Source organism: Botryllus schlosseri, chromosome 5 (genome assembly GCF_051294905.1).
Source record: "Botryllus schlosseri isolate E-star chromosome 5, Bs_hap1, whole genome shotgun sequence".
In the NCBI taxonomy this organism is placed as follows: domain Eukaryota; kingdom Metazoa; phylum Chordata; class Ascidiacea; order Stolidobranchia; family Styelidae; genus Botryllus; species Botryllus schlosseri.
In genome coordinates this window covers 23,557,418-23,582,865 of record NC_137240.1, presented here as the reverse complement: position 1 = coordinate 23,582,865, position 25,448 = coordinate 23,557,418, and the positions used below count along the sequence as shown (strand labels likewise).

Here is a 25,448-nt window from a genome sequence, read left to right as displayed (position 1 = left end):
TTGAATTCGAATATAGTTTATAGTCATCAACCATTGGCACAGGCTCGAATTATATCATGTCAATTCGTAAGTGGGTAATGTACAGAGGTGGTCAGTAACGAAGTACTTCTACTTTTTCGAAGTACTCAAGTAGTTTTCCTCTACTTCTGGTACTTACTCAAGTAGATAAAAAATTTCGCTACTCCTACTTGTACTTCATATTATTTTGTAATCTACTTACTTACTTTTCGCTATATTTAGTTTGTCAAGTAGAAGTAGTGTCACCCCCCCCCCCGATTAGAAAGAGAAACAGGGGAATTCTCGGGCTGTTTTCACGGAGTTCTAACTTTCTATTTTAAGAAAATTTATGTCAAAACCATAATTCCCGTCGAGCTTCACATCAAGTAGATATAGAGTTAGAAATATGTTTTTAAGACAGTGAATATTATTTAGGTTGCATTGCTCCGCATTGTCACCCATATGACATATTTCATCACTGTATATATGGCCCATCATAACGTTTGAAACCCCCGTTTTGCAATCTAGCATTCACCCATCATATCGTAATCTATAGAAGCCCATGGCGCGTTCTAATCTGGAGGAGCGGGCTCTGACTTTTTGAGCGTTAGATCTGTTTTAGCGGACCACCATTAATAATGTCTCGACAAAAGACATAAGATACATTTTATGTCTTTCTGATGTAGTATTGGTATTTCTCGTTCAATTCGCAGTATCATTACTTAGAGTTCTAATTAGTTTCAGTTCTTTTGTCTCGAGAACATACATATTTATGTTTAAAAGCAAGTGTAGCACCGCCGTCTATTTTCCTAAAATACAATTACACTGGCGTTTTTAGGTTACGCCATATTTTTTATCATCGTATACGAATCGCGCAAAGTGCTAACATCGTATCCATACAACTTCTCCGTATTGCTCTTCGACTGAACTGAAGGCCGTAATTCAAAACTACTTACTTACTTGAGTAGATTTAAAGTCAGCAAATTCTACTTCTACTACAAGTAGTTTTAGGTTGCTTATGGAAGAAGTACTTCTACTTGCACTTAAGTAGATTTTTGCGTCGCTACTTCTACTTCTACTTGAGTAGCTTTCTCGACTACTTTGACCACCTCTGGTAATGTATTGCATCTTATCAATTCGTTTTTCTATTCTGTATTTTGGCTGGTAACTATAAACTAAGACTATGCAATTACTTACGTAGTTTAGCAGTTCTACGTATATGTGAGCGATACAGCGCCTTCTTTAACTCTATATTATTTCATTGGTTCAGAATCAATGATCACTCAATCTGTATTTCGGACAGCCAGCAAAATGCAATGACGTAATCATGCCTCGTACTTCGAAAAGGCAACTTGACTTGAATTGTGACTTGACTCGTGACTTGACTTGACTCGACTTGACTCGAGTCACCTTCAAATATCGTGTGACTTGACTTGACTCGAGTCACCTTCGAAAATCGATTGACTTGACTTGACTCGAGTCAAAATGTGCAATGACTCGAATTGACTCGTGACTCGAAGGTAGTGACTTGATCCCTACACCGAAAGGTACAGATGAGATCCACCGTATCGTACGATTTTAAAAATCTGTGCCGCGGAACATAGTTTGGGAATCACTGCTGTAGAAAGGAAAGCTTGAACATGGATACTTTTGGTAGCGGCGACACGTGGTTATTGTGACCTTTCGCCATCACCATTTTGTCACTTGAACATTCGGACACATGGTCATATTGCATTGTTGCCACCAGACGCGGGGAGATTACTACATCAATGTGCCACGATTAAATCGAAATCCCGCCGTAGTCATTTACGATTTCGATTACGTCATTCATTACATTTGCAAACTTCCTTCAATCGATATTCGAAGATAACATTATGGCAGAGATTAGGCTGCATTATGTGATTTTTGAAAATTGATACGTAGTTTGCTTGATAAGTCAAAATGCATCCGTTGCACAGCTTAATCGCTGATGACCTGTGCATTCTCGTTTAAACTGCTACACTTGCTGGCATGATATACGACTTGTTTAAAGCACATTAAAACGTCGAATAAAGAACGGCGCAATGCCGATTGGTGCCCGCTTCCAGACTTTCAGCTATCCCAAACTACATTATATTTAAAATTTGAGCTACACGATTTTTCCTAATTATATTAGAATGAATACTACAACTACACATTTTTTTAAAATTAGACTGGAATTAGAAATACTGAATTCACAGTAACTTGGAAATTGAATGAAATTCAGAATGAAGACGAAATAAAGTGATATTCAGTTAAGTTCATATCCGAAGAGTTGACGTCTGTACATCAAGCTTGGCCCGTTTCGCACTAAACACTTCTCCTGCATGGTTAAAACTCATTTCGGTGGAGCTGATGTTGCAGTCATGCCTACGTGTTCTCGAGCAGCAGCCTTGAGATGAGGAGAACGATTTCTCTTTTCTGTTAACTCAAAACATTACAGTCCATACTCTCACGCTCTGCTGCAAAATTTCTATTCACCTCATCGCCTAATATATTTTGTTTCGTGAGATCTGAAGCAGTCTTCCTGTTTTTCTTGGTGTAGTGGAGGGCCTGAAAGTGAACAAGCTATCTTATTTTTACCGATGTTCTGTTTGTGATAGAAACTACAAGGTTGCTCGAAAGTTACAAGCTCGTGAAGCTACTGTGCCAATGTGGATATTATTGGTCACAATAACTACTACGACTTTACGATGTAAGCCAGTGGTTCCCAATATTATTTTATGCGCGTACCATTTCGAGTATTTTTATCGAGCTCATCACGTATGACTACCTATCACCTCGTTATATCGGCCGGAATAAAGTTTAATAGCGTGAAAGTGCGGAAGGTGATTGTTGTAGCTTGATCCTAAGTGAATAGTACCAATATTGGTTTGGCATAAATGGTTTGAGAAAAAGACAATATTTGGTTGGCTGATCAGTGGGGCAAGTTTTTGCAACTTTTGCAACCTTTTTTACAGCTTCCGACAGCTTCCTAGATACTCAGAATCTATGTACTATGATGTTATAAGCTGGTTGAGGGATTTTATAGTGAAACTTTTTGCAACTTTTCTCGATTTTTCATATCAATTTTTACTGCAACTTTGATCAAATATTGCGTAAAAATGTAAATGTGTGATTTAAAACCGTACTATAAACTATTTCGATTATGGTTCTATTCTCATTTATTTCCATAACAAAGAGCTACATGATGGGCTAGCTTCATCTCAATGCTATCTATGACACAATGACTTGCAAGCAAGGAGTTCAACTACCCCTGTCAAGCACGGTCGTGTCCGAACAATATGCAAATAGATCGCTTTATTATTTCTGTCGTTTAAATTAGAGATAGTTTCTCATTTCAGGAACGCCCAGGCGAGAGGGCCGAAAATTAAATTTTCACTGGGTCACCATATTCAGGCTATTATTCCTGTTAAAGTCGCCGAGAGTGAGTGTTTCTGCAAAGCCTTGGGTATAGTGTGCAGACCTAGGGGTTTGTGGTGTGCTATTTGAATTGTTTTAGGGGGAGGGGTCATCGCTGTGCTGTTTGGCTTTTTAGGAAAATTATTCCTGCATTTCGTAATTTTCATGCTGCGTCTCGCCAGAATTTTTGGCGGTCTTGCCAGAATGTTTGTGAAATGGCAAAGTAACTAGGTGATACAACGGAACCTTACGAGTATCTCATACCCTACTAATTCAACAAAAATTATTATTGCCACTTTTGTCAAAATTAAGTGCAACTTTCTTGCGAATTTAGAGTAACAAAAATTTGCCCTACTGATCAGGTATTCAATTTCTTGAAATGGTGATAAAGCTCAATAATTAACAATAACCGAGACAGCAAATCACGCCAAGCGGAGGAATTTTTTTCAGAGATTTGATCTAAAAATCTGCATCTACATATTTTGAATTCGATACAAAAAGTCATAGGTCACTGAGATTACTCGAGTACCTACCATTTGAGATGCTCTTGCGTACCACTTCAGATGCTCCCTCGTAGGCTACAACGAGTGGCACGCATACCACAGTTTGGGAACCACTGGTGCAATGAGATGATGGCTTGGCACTGCATTTCCCTGCGCGAGAGTGATATTCTTGTTATATTGTTGTAAAATACCGCGGACAGAGCCAATTTCAGGATAACAATAAAATAGATAGAATTAAAATTAAAGTATAGAAGTATGTCACAAATTAGATTACAATTAGAATTAGGGCATAGCAACATTTCACAAATTAGATTAAGCATTGGGACTTCGCTCTAATTTAGTCCAATTAGACAACTAGAATTATCTGGTTGTCTCAGTGTGCCCGATTCTAGCATATGATCATCGCAGAAAAAAAGTAGCAACGAAATTCTCTCATACCGAATAAGGGTTCTGTTAACGTATCCTGTATAGAGTCAAGTGTACCTGTTCGATGCGGGTGTGAAATACGTGGTATACATGAACTTGCAAAAATGTATTTCGAATCTTACTTAAATAGTAGGAAACAATTTGTTCATATTGGAACAACGCGTTCATAATTACTACCGATACAGACTGGTGTAACTCAGGGATCAGTTCTCGGGCCCCTGCTGTCCATAATTTACATCAATGATATTGGTCATTTATTTGACGTGACATCACGCTGTGTGCTGATGACACCAGTGTTGGGATGACTCGAGTCATGACTTGACTCGAGTCAACTTTTTCGTATGACTTGACTAGACTCGAGTCACTTTGCAAAAATGACTTGACTTGACTTGACTCGGCGCTTCAGAAATGGGGATTGACTCGTGACTCGGAGCAAAATTTACGAGTCAATTTCAAGTCATTAGGTAAACGATGTCGATTAAATCATCATATCTTATGTGTGTTCGGGTTGTCCGCGATACGCCGGTGTCACCTGTAAGAACAACCAGTCATTTACTGTTTGTACGTTTCACTAATCCGCCATTGTTACATCACAAATAAATTGACCGCAAACGGAAAGATCACAGCTTACGTTGTCGTAGTGTGGCTATAACTGCCGCCTGGCTGCCATCATCGTAATGCATGAAATACGAGATTCCTATCTAGACGAACGAGCATTCTCCAACATCAGTTCATATAGTGTTTGTAGAAACTTTTCGAAATTGTAAGAGTAAATATAAACACACTCCAAGTGGAAAACAGACTATGTACTACACTAATAAAAGGTAGAATACTTACATATCTGTTGAAAATATTGCAAATGAGTTTGCGATTCACTTATTCCGATAAAATCCGTTTTTTCATTGTATTCTCGAGGATACCATTAATTTAAAACCAGCAAACAAACCTAAAAATCCATCGACCATACTGACTCTCAATATGTTGGCAAAGAAGTCAGCGCAGGTACTCAAGTACAAATAGTATTTACTTCACCAGTTTCCAATCAATTGCAAGTAGAAATAGCGATTTCAAAGACTTGTGAAAATGCGTCATGCGGTAGTAGAAAATAAATATATGAAATGCATTTTAGTAAGTAGTTACAAAAAAGAGTCGAGATGGTGCATACTTTCAGTCATTGGGAAAATTGCGGAGTGCATCTTGTCGACCTACTTCGATAATAAATGACGACACCTCCAATGGGTGCAGGGCCGTAACTGCCGCACCCCAAACCCCCCAATTGGGGGGCCCGAGCTCGAAAGAGGGCCCTAAATTTTTTGGTGAATTAGCATAAATTATAGGGTATTTTTTTTAAACTTTATGCAACTTTTTCAAAAATTTTTCGCGCAGTGCGCGATTTCACGTTGCCAGATGTTATGATTATTGGGTACTCTTCTCCCAAGACAAAACACGCAAGATATATAGAAATGGGCATATCGGCGTTGGCCATTGCCGCGCCACGACGCACCAAGACATATACAGTATTAGGCCATGTATCACGCGACTCCAAGAAGCGTGCCAGAACGATCGGCAGCGAGAAACCTTGGCCGAAAAGGACTGCCCTTACGGAGACCGAAAACTTCGTTATATATACGAAATACATATAGGTTTATTTGTTCACAGGCACCTAAATGACTGGCGCCGAATGTTCCTGTCTTGGTAGTCTGAACCTCACAAGACAAATACCACCTCGCAGGGAAAAATTAGATGCCAGTGAAGAAATACCAATTTGAAACCGTGTGATCTATTAGTTTAGTACGTTTGGGCGATCCTATATTTTTGATATAGCAGACAGGAGGTCACGAAGTAACATCATGCAACGAAATCATACCAATAACGGGTCCACCCGTCAGAAGATGTTTAATTATTATTTACGCGCTCTACAGTTTCAAAGACCCCTCTCTCAGCTCTGCCGGTAAATCTGATTACGTAAGTAGAGAAGACAAGAAATTGATAGCAACATATATGCAATTTTCGCTCTTATTGACCGATTTTATCATGAATCATCAAAAATTTTCGCGCTTGGCGCTGGCTAACTGAACAATACAGTACAACTGTAATTTCGTGGCAAAAGCGAACAACGTGATTGGGAGGGGGGTCGGTTTATCACCCTATGGGAGCCCAAGACTCAAGTTTTTTGCGGGGCCTGACGAAGTGCTGTTTCGTTCCTGCCAACGGGTATACACCCGGAGATGTACAATTATTATTTTTCAAGCACACCTCACTTAGCTCTACCGGTAAATTAGATTACGGAAGCAGAGAGAGGATAAAAATTTATAGCAATAATAAGCAATACCGATCATATTGACCGATTCAGTCACGAATAATAGAAATTTTTCGCGCTTCGCACTATTAAGCAGGCAAAGCTGACCCACTAAACGGACAGCCAATGAAGAAACAGCGTAGATCCAATGTAAACAGCGTATAGTCGGAGGGGGATCTGGCGGGCGAAGCCCCCCAGAAGTCCGGTTTACCACCATATGGGGGGGGGGCAAAACCAACGTTTTGGGGGGGGGGCTGACGAAGTGCTGTTACGGCCCTGATAATAACAGACTGTAGCATGTAGCTTTACAGTTACTCCCGTATTTTATTAGCAGTTCTTCGTGTGCGTGAGCGATACAACACCTTTTTGCATGTATGTTTAACTTTATATTCGTTATTTGATTCAAGATAAGTAGTCAATTCATCTGTCCTTCACCAAGTTAGCAAAATGTAATGACTTTGCATCATCACTCATACTTCAAAAATTCAATTTGACTTGAATTGTGACTTGACTCATGACTTGACTTGACTCGACATGACTCGAGTCATCTCCAAAAAACGAGTGACTTGACTTGACTCGAGTCACCTTTGAAAGTCGATTGACTTGACTTGACTCGAGTCAAAATATGCAATGACTCGAGATGACTCGTGACTCGAAGGTAGTGACTTGATCCCAGCACTGGATGACACCAGTCTCGTTATACCCGATAAAAATTTATCTGATGCATTTCACAACATTAGCACTAAGCTATCGTCAGTGTCAAAATGGATGGCATACAACCAACTTCAGCTCAATGCCTACAAAATCAAAACTCACGTATTTCATACACAAGCGAATCGCAGTGGGATTATAATATTTAACGCACATCTTGATACACATAAAACAGTTGAACATCTCGGCATTATCATTGATGATAAACTCGGATGGTCTGATCATATCAACAATATAAAAACGAAAATATCGCATGGTGTCGAGGCTCTATATCGCCTTACAAATTTAATTCCTCATCAAACACTCAGATCAGTCTACCATGCTTTAATTCACTGCTATCTCATTTATACGGGATCTTAGTTTGGGGACCTGCTGCCAAAAAACATCTGCAGGAATTGCAAGTCTTGCTAAGCCGAGCCATACGCATTCTCTGTCGGAAATCTATGCATGAATATTGTAATAGAATGTATCGAAGCGTTGGAATATTCAAATTTTCAAATTTGAGGTAGTGAAAATATTGCATAGCTATCATCAGGGTGAACTGCCACTATATTTTGATAATCTGTTAAACATACCTTCAGATACCCACCAACATCATACCAGATTTTATTCTAACTTGTCTCTGTCTGTGCAATACCACTCTACCAGTCTACTGTAAAATTCAATCGGTTTTATTGTTGCCAATATTTGGAATAAGCTACCACCTAATCTCCGTAATTTAGACTCTTGTGCATTTAAAAACAATGTTTTCTTTCTCTTATCTCTAACCAACGCTAAACTGTATTTGCATTGTATTTCAAATTGTTCCATTATACTGAGTCTTGTTTTTCTTTTCGTTGCTTAGTTAGTTTTTTTTATTTTTCATTTACTAGTTATCAACTGTGGAAATAGCTCCTGTCTTGGGTGGCTCGGCTCTGAATACATTGTCATATCGAGACTATCTACTTTGCATGTCGCATTCACTGTTAGGCCTACATATTTGTTGTGTAATGTTAATATGTATGGTATACGAATAAAGATTCTCTGTCTCTCTCCCTGATCAGACTAGTTGACCCTCAAGGTCGTAACGATCATTTCTATCTAACACCGAATACTGTACATGTACATGCATATTTTCTATACCACCATTATTGCCGCCTGTTGTTATGTATTTTGGTTGTATGAAAATAAAGACTCTCTCTCTCTCTCTCTCTCTCTCCTTATAATCCTCGTAAGTTCGATATCACAAGCCACCGTTACACGGAATAGCTCGGGCAGTGGATTCTTAATTCGTACCGAAATCGACCATGCGTGGCTAATATCAGTGTAGGAGCCGACTTCCTAAGTGCATGCTTATAGGGTCTTGTAACGAATGAAAGTCGGAATTAAAATTATCAAATGCACTGATTATACATCTAAGTATAATATAATCGTTGGGTTATATTTTTCATCTGAACAAGTCACACACAATGTACAATGCGATAAGACACAATGCGATGTCATCAGCTGTTACCGCTTTGGGGAGGACTTGGCTGTGAGGGAGCAGCAAAGATTTGTATGATACCGAAATTTCGACCAATAGGTACATCGTCAGCTTTGGAATATCAAGGAAGAGCCCCCCTTTGTCGAACAAAATATACATGAGTTGAAAAAATATATTGGCGGTTACGCCAGATATAGCATGCACATTGACCAAACAAACACGATGATCGCCTGAATTTCAAATCGCGATATGGAAATTAAACCGCTAGTGTATAAGACATAAAAATCGACCAAATCCAAAGAAATCGCTGACTGGTAAAATCATGGTGGCACCCAGGCTCCACCCACGTCTTGATGGTTTACCTTGACCCACTGTGCCAGTCGCCATTTTTTACTCATCATCGAAATTATCATTCACGATGATCAGAGTCATCCGCGAATAGATTGATTTTCAATGGAGTCATTGATACGAAGTTTTGTTCATTGCTGGTTTTAACAGTTTTAGCTGCTTCTGCATCACAGTTACCTGTTAGTGTATTGTAAAATATCCTCCAAATGACATATGGCTTCAATGGCTGATGAAGATGAACGTCAACAGGATCGGGATGGGATCCAATCACGAGAGGTTGATGAATCTGGTACGTTTAATCAGGAAATAAGCACTACGAGTTGACAGAAATGTTGGGCTTATTAACGATATTGACTGTGTATAACATCATTGCCCTGACACGGATCAGTGCCTTTCAACTTTTTTGAGCACCATCCGCGCAAACCAACCGATTATTTTACAAAAATGGGAACGAAGATACTTGAATATATTTTGTTCAGATGTGTAACAAGTAGGCCACCGGTCCCGGCCATAAAGTGTCTAATTCAAAAGATAACTTTTTTCCCTCGTAAGTGACCCTGGACATTAAAAAAATGTCCACACGTATTTGCGCGAAGAACTTTTTTTGCAAAAATATTCAACAAATATTGCATACGTATTAACATATCACTCTGGTGCCGTGGCGAATCAATATGACAACCTTTGTGATCCATAATTTAAGAACCCTTATCCGGGGAAAATTGCGTTTCAGTAACTTGCAAATGTGAGTCTGTAATTAGAATGTATTACTATATACGTGCCTGGTGGTACTTGAATCGTTATTAGGAAAATATGATAATAGTATCAGAAAAGGAAAGCAGAAAGTCAATTTTACGTCATTCTGTCGCGCGTGTCGCATGCTCAGACGGGCTGATACACTGTATGCCTGCCACAACACCCGCTTTCAAACCAGACTTTTGATTATAGGTAATCAATTTAGTGCGCAAATATTATTTCACTGCGGCTGGTGCGAGACGAAGTTTGTTTGTTTGTTTGTGGCATTCATGGTGTTTGTCGACTACAACGGTCATTTACACCAGGCCGATGTTCTTCATTTTTATTCCGTATCTGCCGACTTGTAACGCGTCCCACTTCTAGGCTTTTTGTAAGACACACCATATGCGGATCACATGGGGAGGAGGACAAAGTTATTGTAAAAGCTACGATTAGTGGTGCGTCGTAAGTCAAACAACTTTTCACAAAAATATTCGTATCTCATACAGGCAGTGTATTACTTTTCGATGGTGACAACAGTCAACTGACAATGCAAAATAGCACAGTGAACATCATTGGAGGAGACTACGGTAGGTATTGGTTTTTCTAATTTAATATTCCAATAGGTATATCTATTCTCACATAATTTTCTTGTAGTCGGCTACTAACCGGGAAAACCTGATTTCAAGTCGGATATACTGATTATACTGATATGATTTTCTTCCTACCAAGTGAAATATTCAAGGGTAAATACAGCAATTTTGAGCTTTTTTAGGGGTATACCTATCTTCTGAACAAGAGCCAATCTGGCAAAACTAATGTGATATATATTAGTAATCAGCAACCTCGAAAGCCCCAGAAACGGCTCTCAGATGTTCTGCCAATTTTTATTTTTTCATTTTGTTGACCAGTGTAATATTTTGTTATGATCTCTAAACTGCCGTCTTGGACTACGGCCTATTGGGCTAAAGTTACATATCAGCCCACAAATATTCGCGTATTTTCTTTGAGTTCCAGGTAACATGTATAGAACGGTTCAGCATTACCATTTTCGTTTCGGCGAAAAATGCGGCAGATGTATTTTGACCCATTTTCCTGAAAACTCTGAACTGACTGTGTACTCTTTTACTTCTTCGGAATTTGGTGATGATGTCGCAGACTCGTTACGAATGATGACTACGCTGAAGATTCAGCATAATGAGGAATGAAACAATTTGCAAATTTGCTATTTCGAGAGATTATTTACGATTACTTATTTATAATGTCTTCTTTGATAGAAATGATATAGGAGAACATTTGATACAAATCGATGAAAATCAAAGAACTTTTTGAGTTAGTCTTACACGGATAAAACTGTTCGGTTGCCCTAAGTTTGACCATCGGATTACACGATTGTAGCAACTGAAATAATAGTGTATCATAACCGATAAATCCACGCTTAGCTCACTTACATATGTAGATACCCCAGCTATATACATACAGTCAAACTTTTTCCAATATACTATAGGCCAGGGGTTCCTAAAGTATGGGTCGCCACCGCACCAGAGCGATCTTTCAACATAAAACTGTTGACTTTCATGTAACTGAGCAATTCGTCGCGCATGGTGCGATATCCTCTGGATAGTCGTTAGATTTCCGAGGCTGATTATAGCCAATAAGCTAGACACGTAGAAAAGTCGTTACTACACTATGACTTGATTATCAAAATGTGGTGACCTTTGTATTACAGAAATTGGTTTGTATTCATGATAAGACTTGTCCGACATCGGTTTCTCTGAAAAACACTGTGGACATGACTGGTATATGCTTTAGTGAAGGGGTGTGCAACTAGCGTGTGCGGTAATGTAATACATAGGTATTTCGAGCTCAACCCCTTCATCGTCGGGACACACGAAGGCATGTAGTTTTGGCCAATATACGGTGGTGTTGATATGCCCAGTCGTCGAAATAGTCGGAACCGAACAGTAGTACAAATGCAGTATAAATGCGACCCATAGCGGAAAATAATGTACCCTAATTTGTGAGTTTCGTGCTTCAGACATGTTTCATGTACAACTGTTGTCTCCGCGTTCTCTGAGTCACACATAGGGCGTATACTAATATTAAAGATTATTCTTTTTTGACGCGTGAGGCTTGGGTTACGAGATGCAGATTTGGGTCGCGGTCTAAAAAGTTCGGGTACCACTGCCATAGGCAATGATCCATCGCAATCGATTTTGCTTTGAGTACTTTCGATATTGATCACTTCATAAGCAGCGGTTTTTGTCACGTCTACCAAATCGGTGATTACCCCTACAATGGATCAGAAATCTAATTTAGTACTTCTGGTTCAACTCAAAGTTGGACAACGTAGTCATCGTCGGTATTCAAGTAGAAGTAGAGGTGACGTCATTTTCTGAACTAGAAGTGGCGATTTACAAGTAAAAAAGTGAGTATGTTTAGGCCTGGTTATGCCTAAAAAATGAGAACTGTCACGTAAAAGTAGGAGTAATCAAAAATTATAACTACTTGAGTGAGTTGTGCAAGTAGGCAGAATATACTTGAAATACTTCGAAAAGTAGAAGTACTTTGTTACTGATCACCTCTGGTTCTATACTTGAAAAACGTTGATTGCTCCAAACTAAATTCAAATAGTTGAGTTAGATTATAATTTGACACATACTCAGAGGTGGTCAGTAACGAAGCACTTCTACTTTTTGGAAGTACTCAAGTACTTTTCCTCTACTTTTGGTACTTACTCAAGTAGATTTGATTTTCTCTACTCCTACTTCTACTTCGTAATATTTTGTGATCTACTTACTTACTTTTCGCTATTTTCAGTTTGTCAAGCAGAAGTAGTTTAACCCCCCCAATCCGAAAGATAGCCTGAGGAATTTCGGGATTGCTTTCACGAAGTATCAACATTTATTATTCATAAAAGTCAAGTAAAGCCAAGAATTTTTGTTTCGCATCGCGCACAGTAGTTATGGAGAGACAAATATGTTTTCACGAAAGTATCAGTGAATATAATTTGAGTACCGGATTGCTTGGTTCCGCTCACACCGCATTGTCGCGCATATCAAATATTTCATCACAGTAAATATGGCCCACCACAATCCGTTTGACACTATACCCTTTTGCAATCTAGCAATTACCTATCATATCGTAATCTAGCAGCCCATTACGTGCCTTGCTAATCTGGAAAATCCAGTCCTTTGAAACGTTACACCTGTTTTAGCAGATCACCTTCGAAGCTTTATGGACGAATAAAGACATGAAATATATTTTCCGCTTTTTAGAAGTGTTATTTGTATGTCACTTTCAATTGCGAGTAACATCTTTGAGTTATAATTACTTTCAGTTCTTTGTCTGCAGAACATACATGTGGAAGCATAAAGCAAATGTAGTAACGCCTCTATTTTCCGAAAATAATGCGACACCAAACATAACCTTTACGATCCACAATATTTATATTAACGTATACTAATCGCGCAAAGTGATGAAACCGTGTCCGATTGCTCTTCGCCTAAAGTCGGGGCCTTATAATATAGGGCAGGGCGCCATGCAATGATATTCTCTAAAACGGCGTCCTCTAGTAAACAATGGGTTAGTATCGCATTTTCCTATCAATACTATAATTGGCATACCATGATACGAAAGAACGCTTATTCTGTCGGAAATTGATACCTCCCGGTATTCTTCATTACAAATCAAGCTCTTTGCACCTTCGGCATAACTCAATTTGCAGCTTTTGACAGTCCATGCGAACGAATTAAGACTGTTTTCAAAACTACTTACTTACTTGAGTAGATTTAAAGTCAGTCAATTCTACTTCTACTTCAAGTAGTTTTCGGTGCCTTGTTGAAAAAGTACTTCTACTTGTACTTGAGTAGATTTTGTCGTCGCTACTTCTACTTCTACTTGAGTAGCTTTCTTGACTACTTTGACCACCTCTGCGGGGCTAGCACATAAAATTGGCAAAAATGTTTTGTCGCAAAGTCATTATAATGTATCCCGCATGGACGCATCTTCAAAGAATGAGTGAGAATGAATATGACGCGAATAATGATAATCTTCTGCTAATCAATTTTGCTGATTTTATGGACTGATTTGTATAGCTCCGGAGACATTTCGGAGTATACTCTGGAAGCTTTGTCTGTTACTAGCAATATCAAACCAGTCATAAGTTTATCCACAGTCGATTGACAGATAGTCGTCATCATGATTCATTAGACATGAAGTACAATTCTAACTAAGGTTTAGACTTTGGAGAAATGTTATTTTTGTTATGGTCAAGTTCAACACAAACTTCCTTTTTTTAAACAGTTTATTGTCCATCTCGACGTCCCAAGAGGCAAGGAGAGCAAATGCGTTTAAAGCAACAAGCGGGTGAGTTTCAAACATTTGCTATTGCTCGTTCGCATCTGTATTCGGAATGATGTATCTAATAGACACCAGACGCTAGTCATGGTACGAACCCATGGGAGGTTGTGGCTGGTGCGATCACAAACCTTAACTAAAAGCTGGCAATGATTACAAACTTTCGACGCCACGTGACGCCACATAGATAATTCAAAGTATTTCAGTTCCTTAAAGTATGCGTATGTAAAATGCTCCGAAAGGTTCAAATTAGTAGGGACGATACGGTTCAGTACGCCTCAGAGTCACAAGTCAGGTCGAGTCATTAAACATTTTGACACGAGTCAATTCAACAGTCAAGTCACCCGATTTTTGGAGGTGACTCGAGTCATGTCGAGTCAAGTCGAATCGAGCCACGAGCCACGAGCCACGAGTCACGTCAATCAATTCAAGTTGTATTTTCGAAGTACGAGGCATGATTCAAAGTCATTGCATTTTGCATTTTGTTAGTTGTTTCAAATACAGGTTGAGTCCCCATTTATTCTTAATCAAGGAACGAATATAGATTTGAATATACACGCAAAAAGGTGCTGTATCGCTCATGCATACGTATAACTACTGAACTATGCAATTACCGCTTTATCCCAGTCTATAATTATGATCAGCGAAAATGCGGGATAGAATGCGAAACCTCAGACAGTTGAAATAAATTGATATGATGCAAACCACCCCACCTATTGCACATTCATGGTAATGGCCAATTTATATTTATAACCGGACTCCATTATTCTATTCTGTTATGTTCGTACGAGCATCAAATTGTGTAATTCTTTGACCGCCATATATGACCTGATTGTTTCTACTCCAACTTGTTATTGATCGTTATTTCGTGCTGCTTACATTCTTTGTATACAATGTACAATGACCGTGGTGCAAAAGGCCGTCGAGCGATAGGTGTGAAATCATTTTGTTGAATAAACAACAACAACAACAACAAAAACAATAACAACAGCAACACATCCATGATGTACAATTTAAGTCTACCGTGATTGTTTAGAACAGTGGTCGGGAACCTATGGCTCGCGAGCCATATATGGCTCTTTTGGGTATAAGATATGGCTCTTTGCCAAATATTTATTTTTGTACTGAATTGATCAATATTGCATCGACTTGTTGGTAAATTTTCATCACGGCCATAATAATTATATTCTGGTGGAAGTATAAACATGTCTTTGAGAGGTAAAGACAATGCCGTCTTCAGGTTTAGGGGTTCGGACTTTCTCTTTTCAAAATCATCAAGTTTAAGTTACGTCACGCCGGCGGCCAATATCACTCACGAATTCTATGTAGACTACCCGACTTGAAATCTTGAGCATACCGGACATGGCAACGCCCATTTCAAAACGTAGCCTTCCTGATCTACGGCACGAAATGAACTGTTGGGGATGTGAAAATTACAAACTCGAATTACAAACAACGTCATAGCTATCCACGTTCTTGATTGGTAAGTAATAACTCTGCTTAGTACAGGCGAGAAAATGTAGGCGTGTAACGCAACGCTATGTTACCGCCGAATACTTTGAGAATTCAGAAGTCGATAAGTATTTAGATTTTCGGAATCATTCACATTCGATTAATATCAGTTATAATAAATTATAAGCTACTTACTATGAATTGCGTTATCAATGGTGAGGCTTGGCCCGTCTGTGTCTTGCCTCTCGTTTCGAGCATTATTTTTATATTATAGATACTAGTTTTTACAGAGAAAATATGGCGCGCACGAGGAATCCGACGTAGTGAGCTCGAATTAGTGCTGCAATGACGACACGAATTTTCAATTATGACGTAACAGTTGGTTGGCTTGTATGGCTCTTTGGGAGCTGAGATGGAAAAAATAGGGCTAATATGGCTCTTCTGACAAAAAAGGTTCCCGACCACTGGTTTAGAAGGTATATCAACGTATGAACTATATTAGTTCGATTGAAATTTAAAATCATATAAGAGGGTTGGTTATATGAGCACTGGGTATTGTCAGCTGTAGGTTATGCAGGCTTGTCATCGACTTGGACCCAAAAATAAGGACCGTCGAAAAAGAGATTAACATTAAAAAAGCATATTTTGTACGAGCCGTAACGCATGACATTCCATACTTTTCGCCAAAAACAATCTGCTGCAGCAACCCCTTGTTATTAGAAAGTGCCTCCTGGATCTCACAACAGTGCAGGTCTAGGTTTACCTTTACTCAAGGCCGAAACAGCACTTCGTCACACCCCCCCCCCACACACAAAAATAAAATAGAACGTTGGTCTTGTGCCTCATAGAGTAAAAACTAAACTTCTTCACCTCGTCATTAGAGGCGTCAAACAAGATGGAAAAACGGTTGTAAACCAAGCAAGCTCAGATAAAATCATTTTTTGAGCGTACGGAGCAAGAACTTTAATATACATTTTAATAATCTATTCAATATTGATAGTAAAATAAATTAAAACCCGAAGCTTTTCGAGCTGACACTTTTCAAGGGCAATCGTCAGCAAATGGAGAATTTCAAAAACATGCATCTAGCTACATTGCATACAACCAATTATGACGTCATAGAGACAAACAACATGAAATACAGGCAAACCGCGAGCGCAGATAGTGGCCAATTTTTAGATTCACTAAAAATTCCTTCTGCTGACACAAGCGCGGTCGGTGGATTTTAATATAAGTCGATTCCAGTGCAGACAGATGGAAATTAGTGCGGCCTCTACCTAATATAGAAAATCTTTCATCGCGATAGTTTAAGCGCAAGTTGCATTCTCAGCTAAATGCTTGCTGATGGCAGAGTTCATAGCCATGGGCCTGATTACGTTCTAGTAATCGCAGATCAGTAACGGCTGCGTTTTCGCGAGAGTCCAATGTGCGTGAACTAATAACGCTTGGAACATGTTGTTTGATGCGTTCCTGCAAGCGCTGAGTTGTTCTTCCCACGTACCGACAATTACAGTGGCACTTGAAATCATAGACTATATTGCTTAGTTGAGAAGCAGGAAGAACATCTTTGCGCGTTGCAGGAAGCAATTGTTTGGTGGTAAACACTACATTAGTTTTTAGGTTATCGTAACAGCGATTTACAGCAGAAATCAATTGCTTTTCAAACCGGGAAAGATGTGGCCCAGCCACGGTAAATGTATATATACATTTTCCTCAGATCGTGTGTTCGTGTTTTGTGATTTGTTGGGATTGAAATTACTGAGTTTTCTGTCCACAGAACTCTTTATGATGTGTTCGGGGTACCCGTTATCGATTAGGATTTTGCGGATATGTTCTAGCTCCGCGTTTAATTTTACATCCGAAGAAGTCATCAGGGCTCTGTGCACCAACGTGCCAATCAAATTTAGTTTACGGCGATTCGGGCTAAAATAATTCCAGCGTATATAATGTCCTGTAAACGTTGGCTTCCGGTAAACCGAAGTGACAAAGCTAATACCCCGTTTTTCCACTAGAACGTCTAAGAATGGTAACGAGTTCGCACGCTCTTTTTCAAATGTGAGTTTTAAAGACGAGTGTAGAGAATTCAAGTTATCAAAGAAGTCATCGTACTCCGTCTCATTTTGACAGATAACCAGGGCCGCAACAGCACTTCGTCAGCCCCCCCAAAAAAACTTTGGTCTTGGGCCCCCATAGGGTTATAGGACAAACTTCTGGGGGGCATCGCCCCCCAGACCACCCTCCTGCGATAACCTGTTTACCGCTATTTATCATATTGTTGGGAGTTTGTTTGGTGAATCAGCTTTTGTCGCCTAAGCGCGCGAGGCGCGGAAAATTTCTAGAATTCATGATTGAATCGGTCAGTATGATCGGGAATTGCATATATATTGTTATCAATTTTTATCTTCTCTCTGCTCACGTAATCAGATTTGCCGGTAGAGCTGAGTGAGGTGTGTTTGAAAAGGTAGGACGACTCAATGATAATCAAACATCTTCGGGCGTACCCATTGGCAGGAACGAAACAGTACCTCGCCAGGCCCACAAAAACGTGGGTTTTGGGCTCCCATAGGGTGTAAAACGACCCCCCTCATCACATTGTTCGCGTTTGTCACGAAATCATCTGTACTGTATTGTGAGGCAGCGCGAAGCGCGAAAATTTTCGATAATTTATGATAAAATCGGTCAATCAGATCGGCGATTGCATATATATTATGCTATCAATTTATTGTCCTCTCTACTCACGTAATTAGATTCACCGGTAGAGCCGAGTGAAGTGTCTTGAAAACGGGAGGGCCCGTAATTAATAATTAAACATCTTCGGCGGGCGGACCCGTTGATATGACTTAGTTACATGATGTTATTTCGTGACTTCCAGTCTGCTATAACAAAAATATAGAATCGCCCAAACGTGAACTTCTAAACTAAGAGACGCACACGATTTCAAATTGGTATTTCTTCACTGGCATAAAATTTTTCCCAGCGGGATGGTATTTGTCTTGTGAGGTTCAGATTGCAAAGACAGCAACATTCGGCGCCGGTCATTTAGGCGCCTATAGACAATTAAACCTATATGTATTTTGTATATATAACGAAGTCTTCGGTCAGCATGAGGGCATAGACCTTTTCGGCCAAGGTTTTCTCGCTGCCGATCGTTCTGGCACACTTCTTGGAGTCGCATGTTATATGGCCCAAAACTTGATTGTATGTCTTGGTGGTTTGTGGCGCGGTAATGGCCCAAAACCCAATAATAAAGACAAATGGCTACTTGAATTAGCGCGCAGCGCGAAAAAATTTTGAAAAAATTGCATAAATTTTCAAAAATTACTCTATAATATATGCTAATTCACGAAATAATTTTGGGCCCCGTTCGAGCTCGCCCCCTCAATTGGGAGGTTTGGGGTGCGGCAGTTACGGTGCTGCAGATAACGAAGGTGTCGTCGACATAGTGACGGTACATGAATGGAGGCTTGGTTTCATCTGCGGCGAAAAGTCTGTTTTCATGGAATCCCACAAATATATTGGCTAAAATCGGGCCAAAAGGACTACCCATAGCTACACCGTCGGTTTGCATGTAGATGGTATCGTTAAAACTAAACTCATCAGAGCAAGTAGCCGCATTAAGAAGTTCAACGAACACTTTACGCGAGAAGGAAGGTGGTGCTAAATCACCACCACCATATAGCGCGTCCGCACAAATATCAATGGTCTCCTTCAGCGGCACGTTCGTGAAGAGGCTAACGATATCATAAGAACCGAGAAACATATTCGAGTTTGGAAGCACGGTGGTTTTCATCTCGTGCGCGAATGTAAACGAATCAGCGACACAATGCGAATCATACATGGAACGCACTGGTTCCAAAATACCGATAAGCCACTTCGCGAGCTTGTGCTGCGCCGATCCAATCATAGAAAGAATTGGTCGAACGGGCACGTTGGTTATATGAGTTTTGGCAGTCCGTACATACGTGGCCTCTGTGCCCCAACCGGTCTGATGGAGGCGTAGACCTCAGGTGTTATGGAGCCGTTTTTCTTGAGACTATGTATAGTCGGCGCTGTATCCGTCTTTTGATCTTCGCGATGTTATCGAATTCAGCAGCGGGACCAAGTACCATGAATTTTGATTCGTCACCCAAGATTGCTTCCATTTTGAATATGTAATCCCGTTTGTTTAGGACTACAACCCCAGACCCCTTATCCGGTTTGCTAATGTGAATGTCTGGATTTTGTCGCAATGCTTTTATTGCACGAAAACATTCCTTCGTTATTAAAAAATTTGCCGAATCAATAGGATATCCACAATAGGCAAGTGCCAAATCACTCAATCTTGCTTTGAGGGCAGGCAAATTATCAGCGGAGTTCGATTTGCGATGATATAGTTGAGCCATTAACACTTCATATTCTGCGAATACCTCTTCACTTTTTATGATAGTAGGAACTCCAGTAACAAGGCTTGTACAATGTACATTGTACACTGTACACTGTACAGTCTTGGTTCTGGCCGAAGCAAACTTCTTTGCGATGTCGGGATCGGGGAATATTGCTTTGAAAAATTGCGACGAGCAATCGTTGGCGAGGAATGATTGCTGTTATTTGACAGTATGGAATGCCCAGGTCAGGTAGCCTACCCTCAGCGGCGGCTGCCTTGTAGTCTGTGGTCCTTGGTGCCGCTCGACTTGCAAAATACTTATTCATCGACTGGCTCTAATTAGTCATTATGACACACTTTATGTGTTTTTGGGTATCAATGTGAGTTGAAATAGCGGTCTTTCCCATGCCCTTCAGGTTACTGTCAGAATTGCAGACATTGCAAAGTGCGAAACAATCGCCCCTCAGATTTAGTATTATTAGTGGCTAAAACTATATATTCAATATAATTTAGATAAATTTATCAATAATTTATAGCTTTGCTACTTTTTCACCCAAGTGTCGACTGCACTGCTTTCCCCAAAGCTTAATCTGTTCTAGACTAAACAGCCGAAACCTGGTAATGCTGTTTACTGCTAAAATGACGTCCGCTGCGATAGCTTGGCAGAGCCGAAACTGCTAAACCACTCACTGGCTAGCTATCTCACTACTTAGAAGTCAAATCCTGTGGTGTGTAAGTCACGGGAGTTCGGCTCATTTATGATGTCATAAAATCTCGACGCAAAAGCATAATTGTAGAATATTCTACAACACAGATACCAGAGGAAAACCATCGAAGTTTGTAGTTGTTGAAAATAAGACAAAATAAGGACGCAAATCTAAAACAAGGACATTTCTTAGAAATAAGGACAGTTGAGTTTTCTAAGACCTGGCCCTTCAAAGTAAGGACAAATCTCAGAAATATGGACGGTATGGCAACCCTGATGCATCGTTATTAGATTACTTACTACAGTACAGCTTAGTACAGCTACCTGGCAAACCGCAAACAATTTGTTAAACTTGGGACATTAAGAACGACTACCAGAGATATAACTTGTGGAGTGCCACAAGGCTCAGTCCTTGGACCGACTTTTTTCCTCATTTATATTAACGACATTGTTAATGCATCTTTATTCCGCACAACGTTATTTGCTGATGATACTCACCTCTTCATAACCTCCAACACTGTCGATGATTTGCATGCATCTGTGAATAGGGAACTCCCAAAAGTGTCGAGATGGCTGCAAGCAAACAAACTAAGTTTGAATGCAGATAAGACCGAGATGCTCGTTTTAAATAATGCCAGTCATAATTTCACTGTGAACATCAATCATAAACAAATCTCAATATGTGACTCAGCAAAATATCTCGGCGTCACCATTGATTCCAAATTGTCTTGGAAGCAGCATATTGAATGCACAATATCAAAACTAGCTCGGTGTGTGGGAATAATGACCCGTCTCCAATCTTTGGTTTCCAGATCAGTACTACGAACCATCTACTTCTCTCTTTTCCACTCGCATCTGCAATATGGAATCGTAGTATGGGGAAATGCATGTACAACATTTTTGTGCAGAATTCGAACCCTGCAAAACCGTGCGATACGGCTGATGTCATCTGTACCTTTACGTACCAATTTATCGCCTTACTACCGTAAGCATCGAATTTTGCGAGTTGATGAGCTGTATCGCTTCGAAGTATCAAAAGTTGTTCACAAATATTTTTCCAATAGTCTCCCTCCTGTGTTTGATGACTTTTTCATACCTGCTAAACATGTCCATTCCCATTACACGAGATCTTCGTCTAAAGGAAACGTCTACTTACCCCAACCCAATAGCAAACTAACTAAGAGATCTATCGACTACTCGGGACCTATCATCTGGAATGCATTACCATCACATATCCGTGAATTGCCTTATAATAGATTCAAAAAAGCCCTACTTGATCACCTCTTGTCGTTACACTAACACTGTTGCCCTACCTCGCCCAGACATTGCTTCATTGATCATTTGCTACCATTGTTTAATTTTTTTTTATATTTTCCTTTCCTAACTAAACATTTTTTCACAGCCAGACTGTTCTGAGTCAAGTGTACCTGTTTGATGCTGGTGTGATCAGACTAGATGACCTTCACGGTCTTATCGATCATTCCTATCTAATACCGAATACTGTGCACGCATATTTTCTGTACCACCATCACTGCCGTTTGTTGTGTATTTTGGTTCGATGAAAATAAAGACTCTCTCTCTCTTACGACAGCGTAAGCTGAAACCGCCGATCAATGCGATTGCGGTCCATTTATTTGTGACATAATATTGGAGGCTCGGTATAATGCACAATCATTGTGTGATTAGTTGCTCCCACATGTCATAGCAGTGTATCGCGAACAATGCGAATTTTGAAAAGATTTTGTCAACACAAATTACTTGATGACTTGAACTTGACTTGTAAACTTTGCTTTCGAGTCACGAGTCAGACCGCACTTCTGAAACGTCGAGTCAAGTGAAGTCATATGAAAAATTAGACTCGAGTCAACTGCCCAGAACACATGCTGAAGTAGATTACATGTCGACTTTTCTAAAATAACTAAATATATATCAACTGGAACAATCACATGCTATATCTATTCCGCCACTTTACCAACAATCTCGACGAGGACTTGCAAGTCAGTCAGTCAGTATGTTTTTATTCATCTCACCAACAAACACAAAATGTATATTGGTATTGGAGACGACGGGGGGCCGGAAGGTCGTAGATCCAGTCGCCACCCAGCGGAGTTATAAACGAGTAAATATGGCAAGACGTAGGTATATCAAGACTAACGAATATGGCAGTTAACCTATGGACATGAATAATACGAAAGATAAAAGTCATGGGAAATCAGCAGTAAACGTCCAAGCAGAGTATGCTAGTATACACAGTGTACGTACACAGTGTGCGCAGCAAAAAATATGCATCAAAGCAAGTACAGTAAATAGTAAAGACGTGGCAAGTGGAACAGTATTACATCACAGTAATTGCAAATCGTAAACCACTTCAGTATTTTTCAACAACAACAACAGCAAAAACAACAACAACAACAGAGGAAGGCGTAGCAAATGGAACAGTATTACATCACAGTGTCTGCAAATCATAACTATTTCAGTATTTTGCAACAAGAAAATTGCGGTATTTTATCTTGAACTGGTTGTACTGCATCGATCTATATTCTTCTGGAAGGTTATTCCAAACCTTGGCACCCTTGAAACTGAAATTCTTTTGTGACAAGTTCTTAGAAAATGAAGGTAATGTTATTTTTCCCTGAGAGCTGGATCTAGTGCCTTATGAGTGAACCCCGGAAAACGTATGGAAATAGTTATTGAAAAATCTCCTATTAGAATAGTATATTTTAGGCATCATTTTGGCTAACTCGTAGTGATGTAGATCATTCAGATTTAGAATGCCAAGTCTTTTATAGCCTGGGGATAATTGTTCTCGTCGACCAACTAACAGCATGGTTTCGCAAAACTTCTCGAGGTCTAAGATAGGATTTACATGCGGAACCCCCATCACAAATTGCATATTGCATATGACTATGGAATATAGCCAAGTACACCAGCCGCAGAACGTGACAAGGCATTACAATTCTCAACCTATATAAGACACCTACTGCACAAGACAGTTTAGTACAGAGAGCATCAATATGAGGCTTCCATGACAGTCTGAGGACAATCATAACTCCGAAATATTTTACAGATTCTACTGGTTTGATCTCGCGGTTGGAAATGGTAACAGAAAACTACGTGCTTGAATTTCTTCGTGATCGGTCGAATCGATAAGCTTAAGCCCAAACGGTCTAGGCTGGTCCGAACGATACTTTCTTAAGACGTGGTCAGACTTGCCACATTGATATTGAAAAACCGTTTTCTATACTTCCGTCAGAAATCACGCCATAAACCGGTCATATACAGTAGCCAACATCCCAATCGGGCGGACTTGGATTTTATGATGGAAATAACATATAAAACAAGATAAATCCCGTACGCCTGCAAGATTTTTTACATTAGACCTGTGTTGGGATCAAGTCACTACCTTCGAGTCACAAGCTATCTCGAGTCATTGCTCATTTTGACTCGAGTCAAGCCAAGTCAATCGATTTTTGAAAGTGACTCGAGTCAAGTCAAGTCGCTCGATTTTAGGAGGTGACTCGAGTCAAGTCAAGTCAAGTCACGAGTCAAGTCACAATTCAAGTCAAGTTGCCTTTTCGAAGTAGCCTACGAAGTATGATAAAGTCATTGCATTCGCCATTGATATTAAATCCCGGACCGAATATAGAACTAAATAGACAGACAGAAAGGCGTTGTATAGCTCTCACATGCCTAAAGTTGGTGAACTACGTAAGTAACGATATACCCTACATCTATAATCATCCGCCAAAACAGAGAATAGAATGCGAAACCTCAGATAGTTGAAACGAAGTGATATGATGCACGACCCAATTACATATCCATGGGATACAATTTAAGCCTGTGCTATAGAACAGCGATGGATACTTGGCTATTATATTGCTTTCCAGCCAGTGGTGGCTTTTGGGGTAGGCGAGGTAGGCGGTCGCCTAGGGCCCCCCCTGGTTGATTTACGCGCTTTCGAGGCCCCCCTCCTCGGTTCACGCGCTTTTTCCAACTATTTCTCCGGTTTACGCGCTTTTTTTCAAGTATTACCATTTTCTGAATAACCGCGGAATCCTTGTATCCATAAAGAATATGGTATTGTACCGTAAAGACAGGTCAATCATCAATTCTCATTTTTTAGTAATCATTTTATGAATAACCACAAAAATCCATGCACCAATGTAGAATATGGTACCGTAAGCAGTAGTCGATCATTAAATTTCTGCACTAGTTGCAAGAGCTCACTTTGATTTGATGATCTCCATCCATTTTGCCATTAGCTAAAGGCCTCCCCCTCCTACATTTACGCGAATGTTATCATTTTGCAAAAAACTGAAAATACATCTACCCAAGTAGAATATAATACCGTAAACAGTAGTCAATCATTAAATTTCTGCACCCGCTAAAATGGCTTACTTTGATTTTATGAAGGGGCCCCCCTTCTACATTTATGCGAATTTTAGTTATAATTTTGCGAATAACTGTGAAAATACATGTAGAATATAGTACCGTAAGCAATAGTCGATCATTAAATTTCTGCACTCGTTGCAAGAGCTCACTTTGATTTTATGATCTCTATCTATTTTGCCATTAGCTAAAGGCCCCCCCCTACATTTACGCGAATGTTATCATTTTGCAAATAACCGTGAGAATACATCCACCCATGTAGAATGTAATACCGCACACAG

At 39.8% G+C, this 25,448-nt stretch overlaps 1 protein-coding gene across 1 annotated transcript in view; it reads left to right on the top strand.

The window, feature by feature from the left end:
• Positions 1–6,929: 6,929 nt before the first annotated feature.
• The window catches only part of LOC145440003 (uncharacterized), a 45,758-nt gene continuing 27,239 nt past the window's right edge, over positions 6,930–25,448 (top strand). Inside the window, exons 1-3 of the mRNA XM_080317666.1 lie at positions 6,930–9,455; positions 10,408–10,488; positions 14,204–14,266. Coding sequence (XP_080173792.1) covers positions 9,380–9,455; positions 10,408–10,488; positions 14,204–14,266 — 220 coding nt within the window. The 5' untranslated portion in view covers positions 6,930–9,379. The remainder of the gene's footprint in view (positions 9,456–10,407; positions 10,489–14,203; positions 14,267–25,448) is intronic.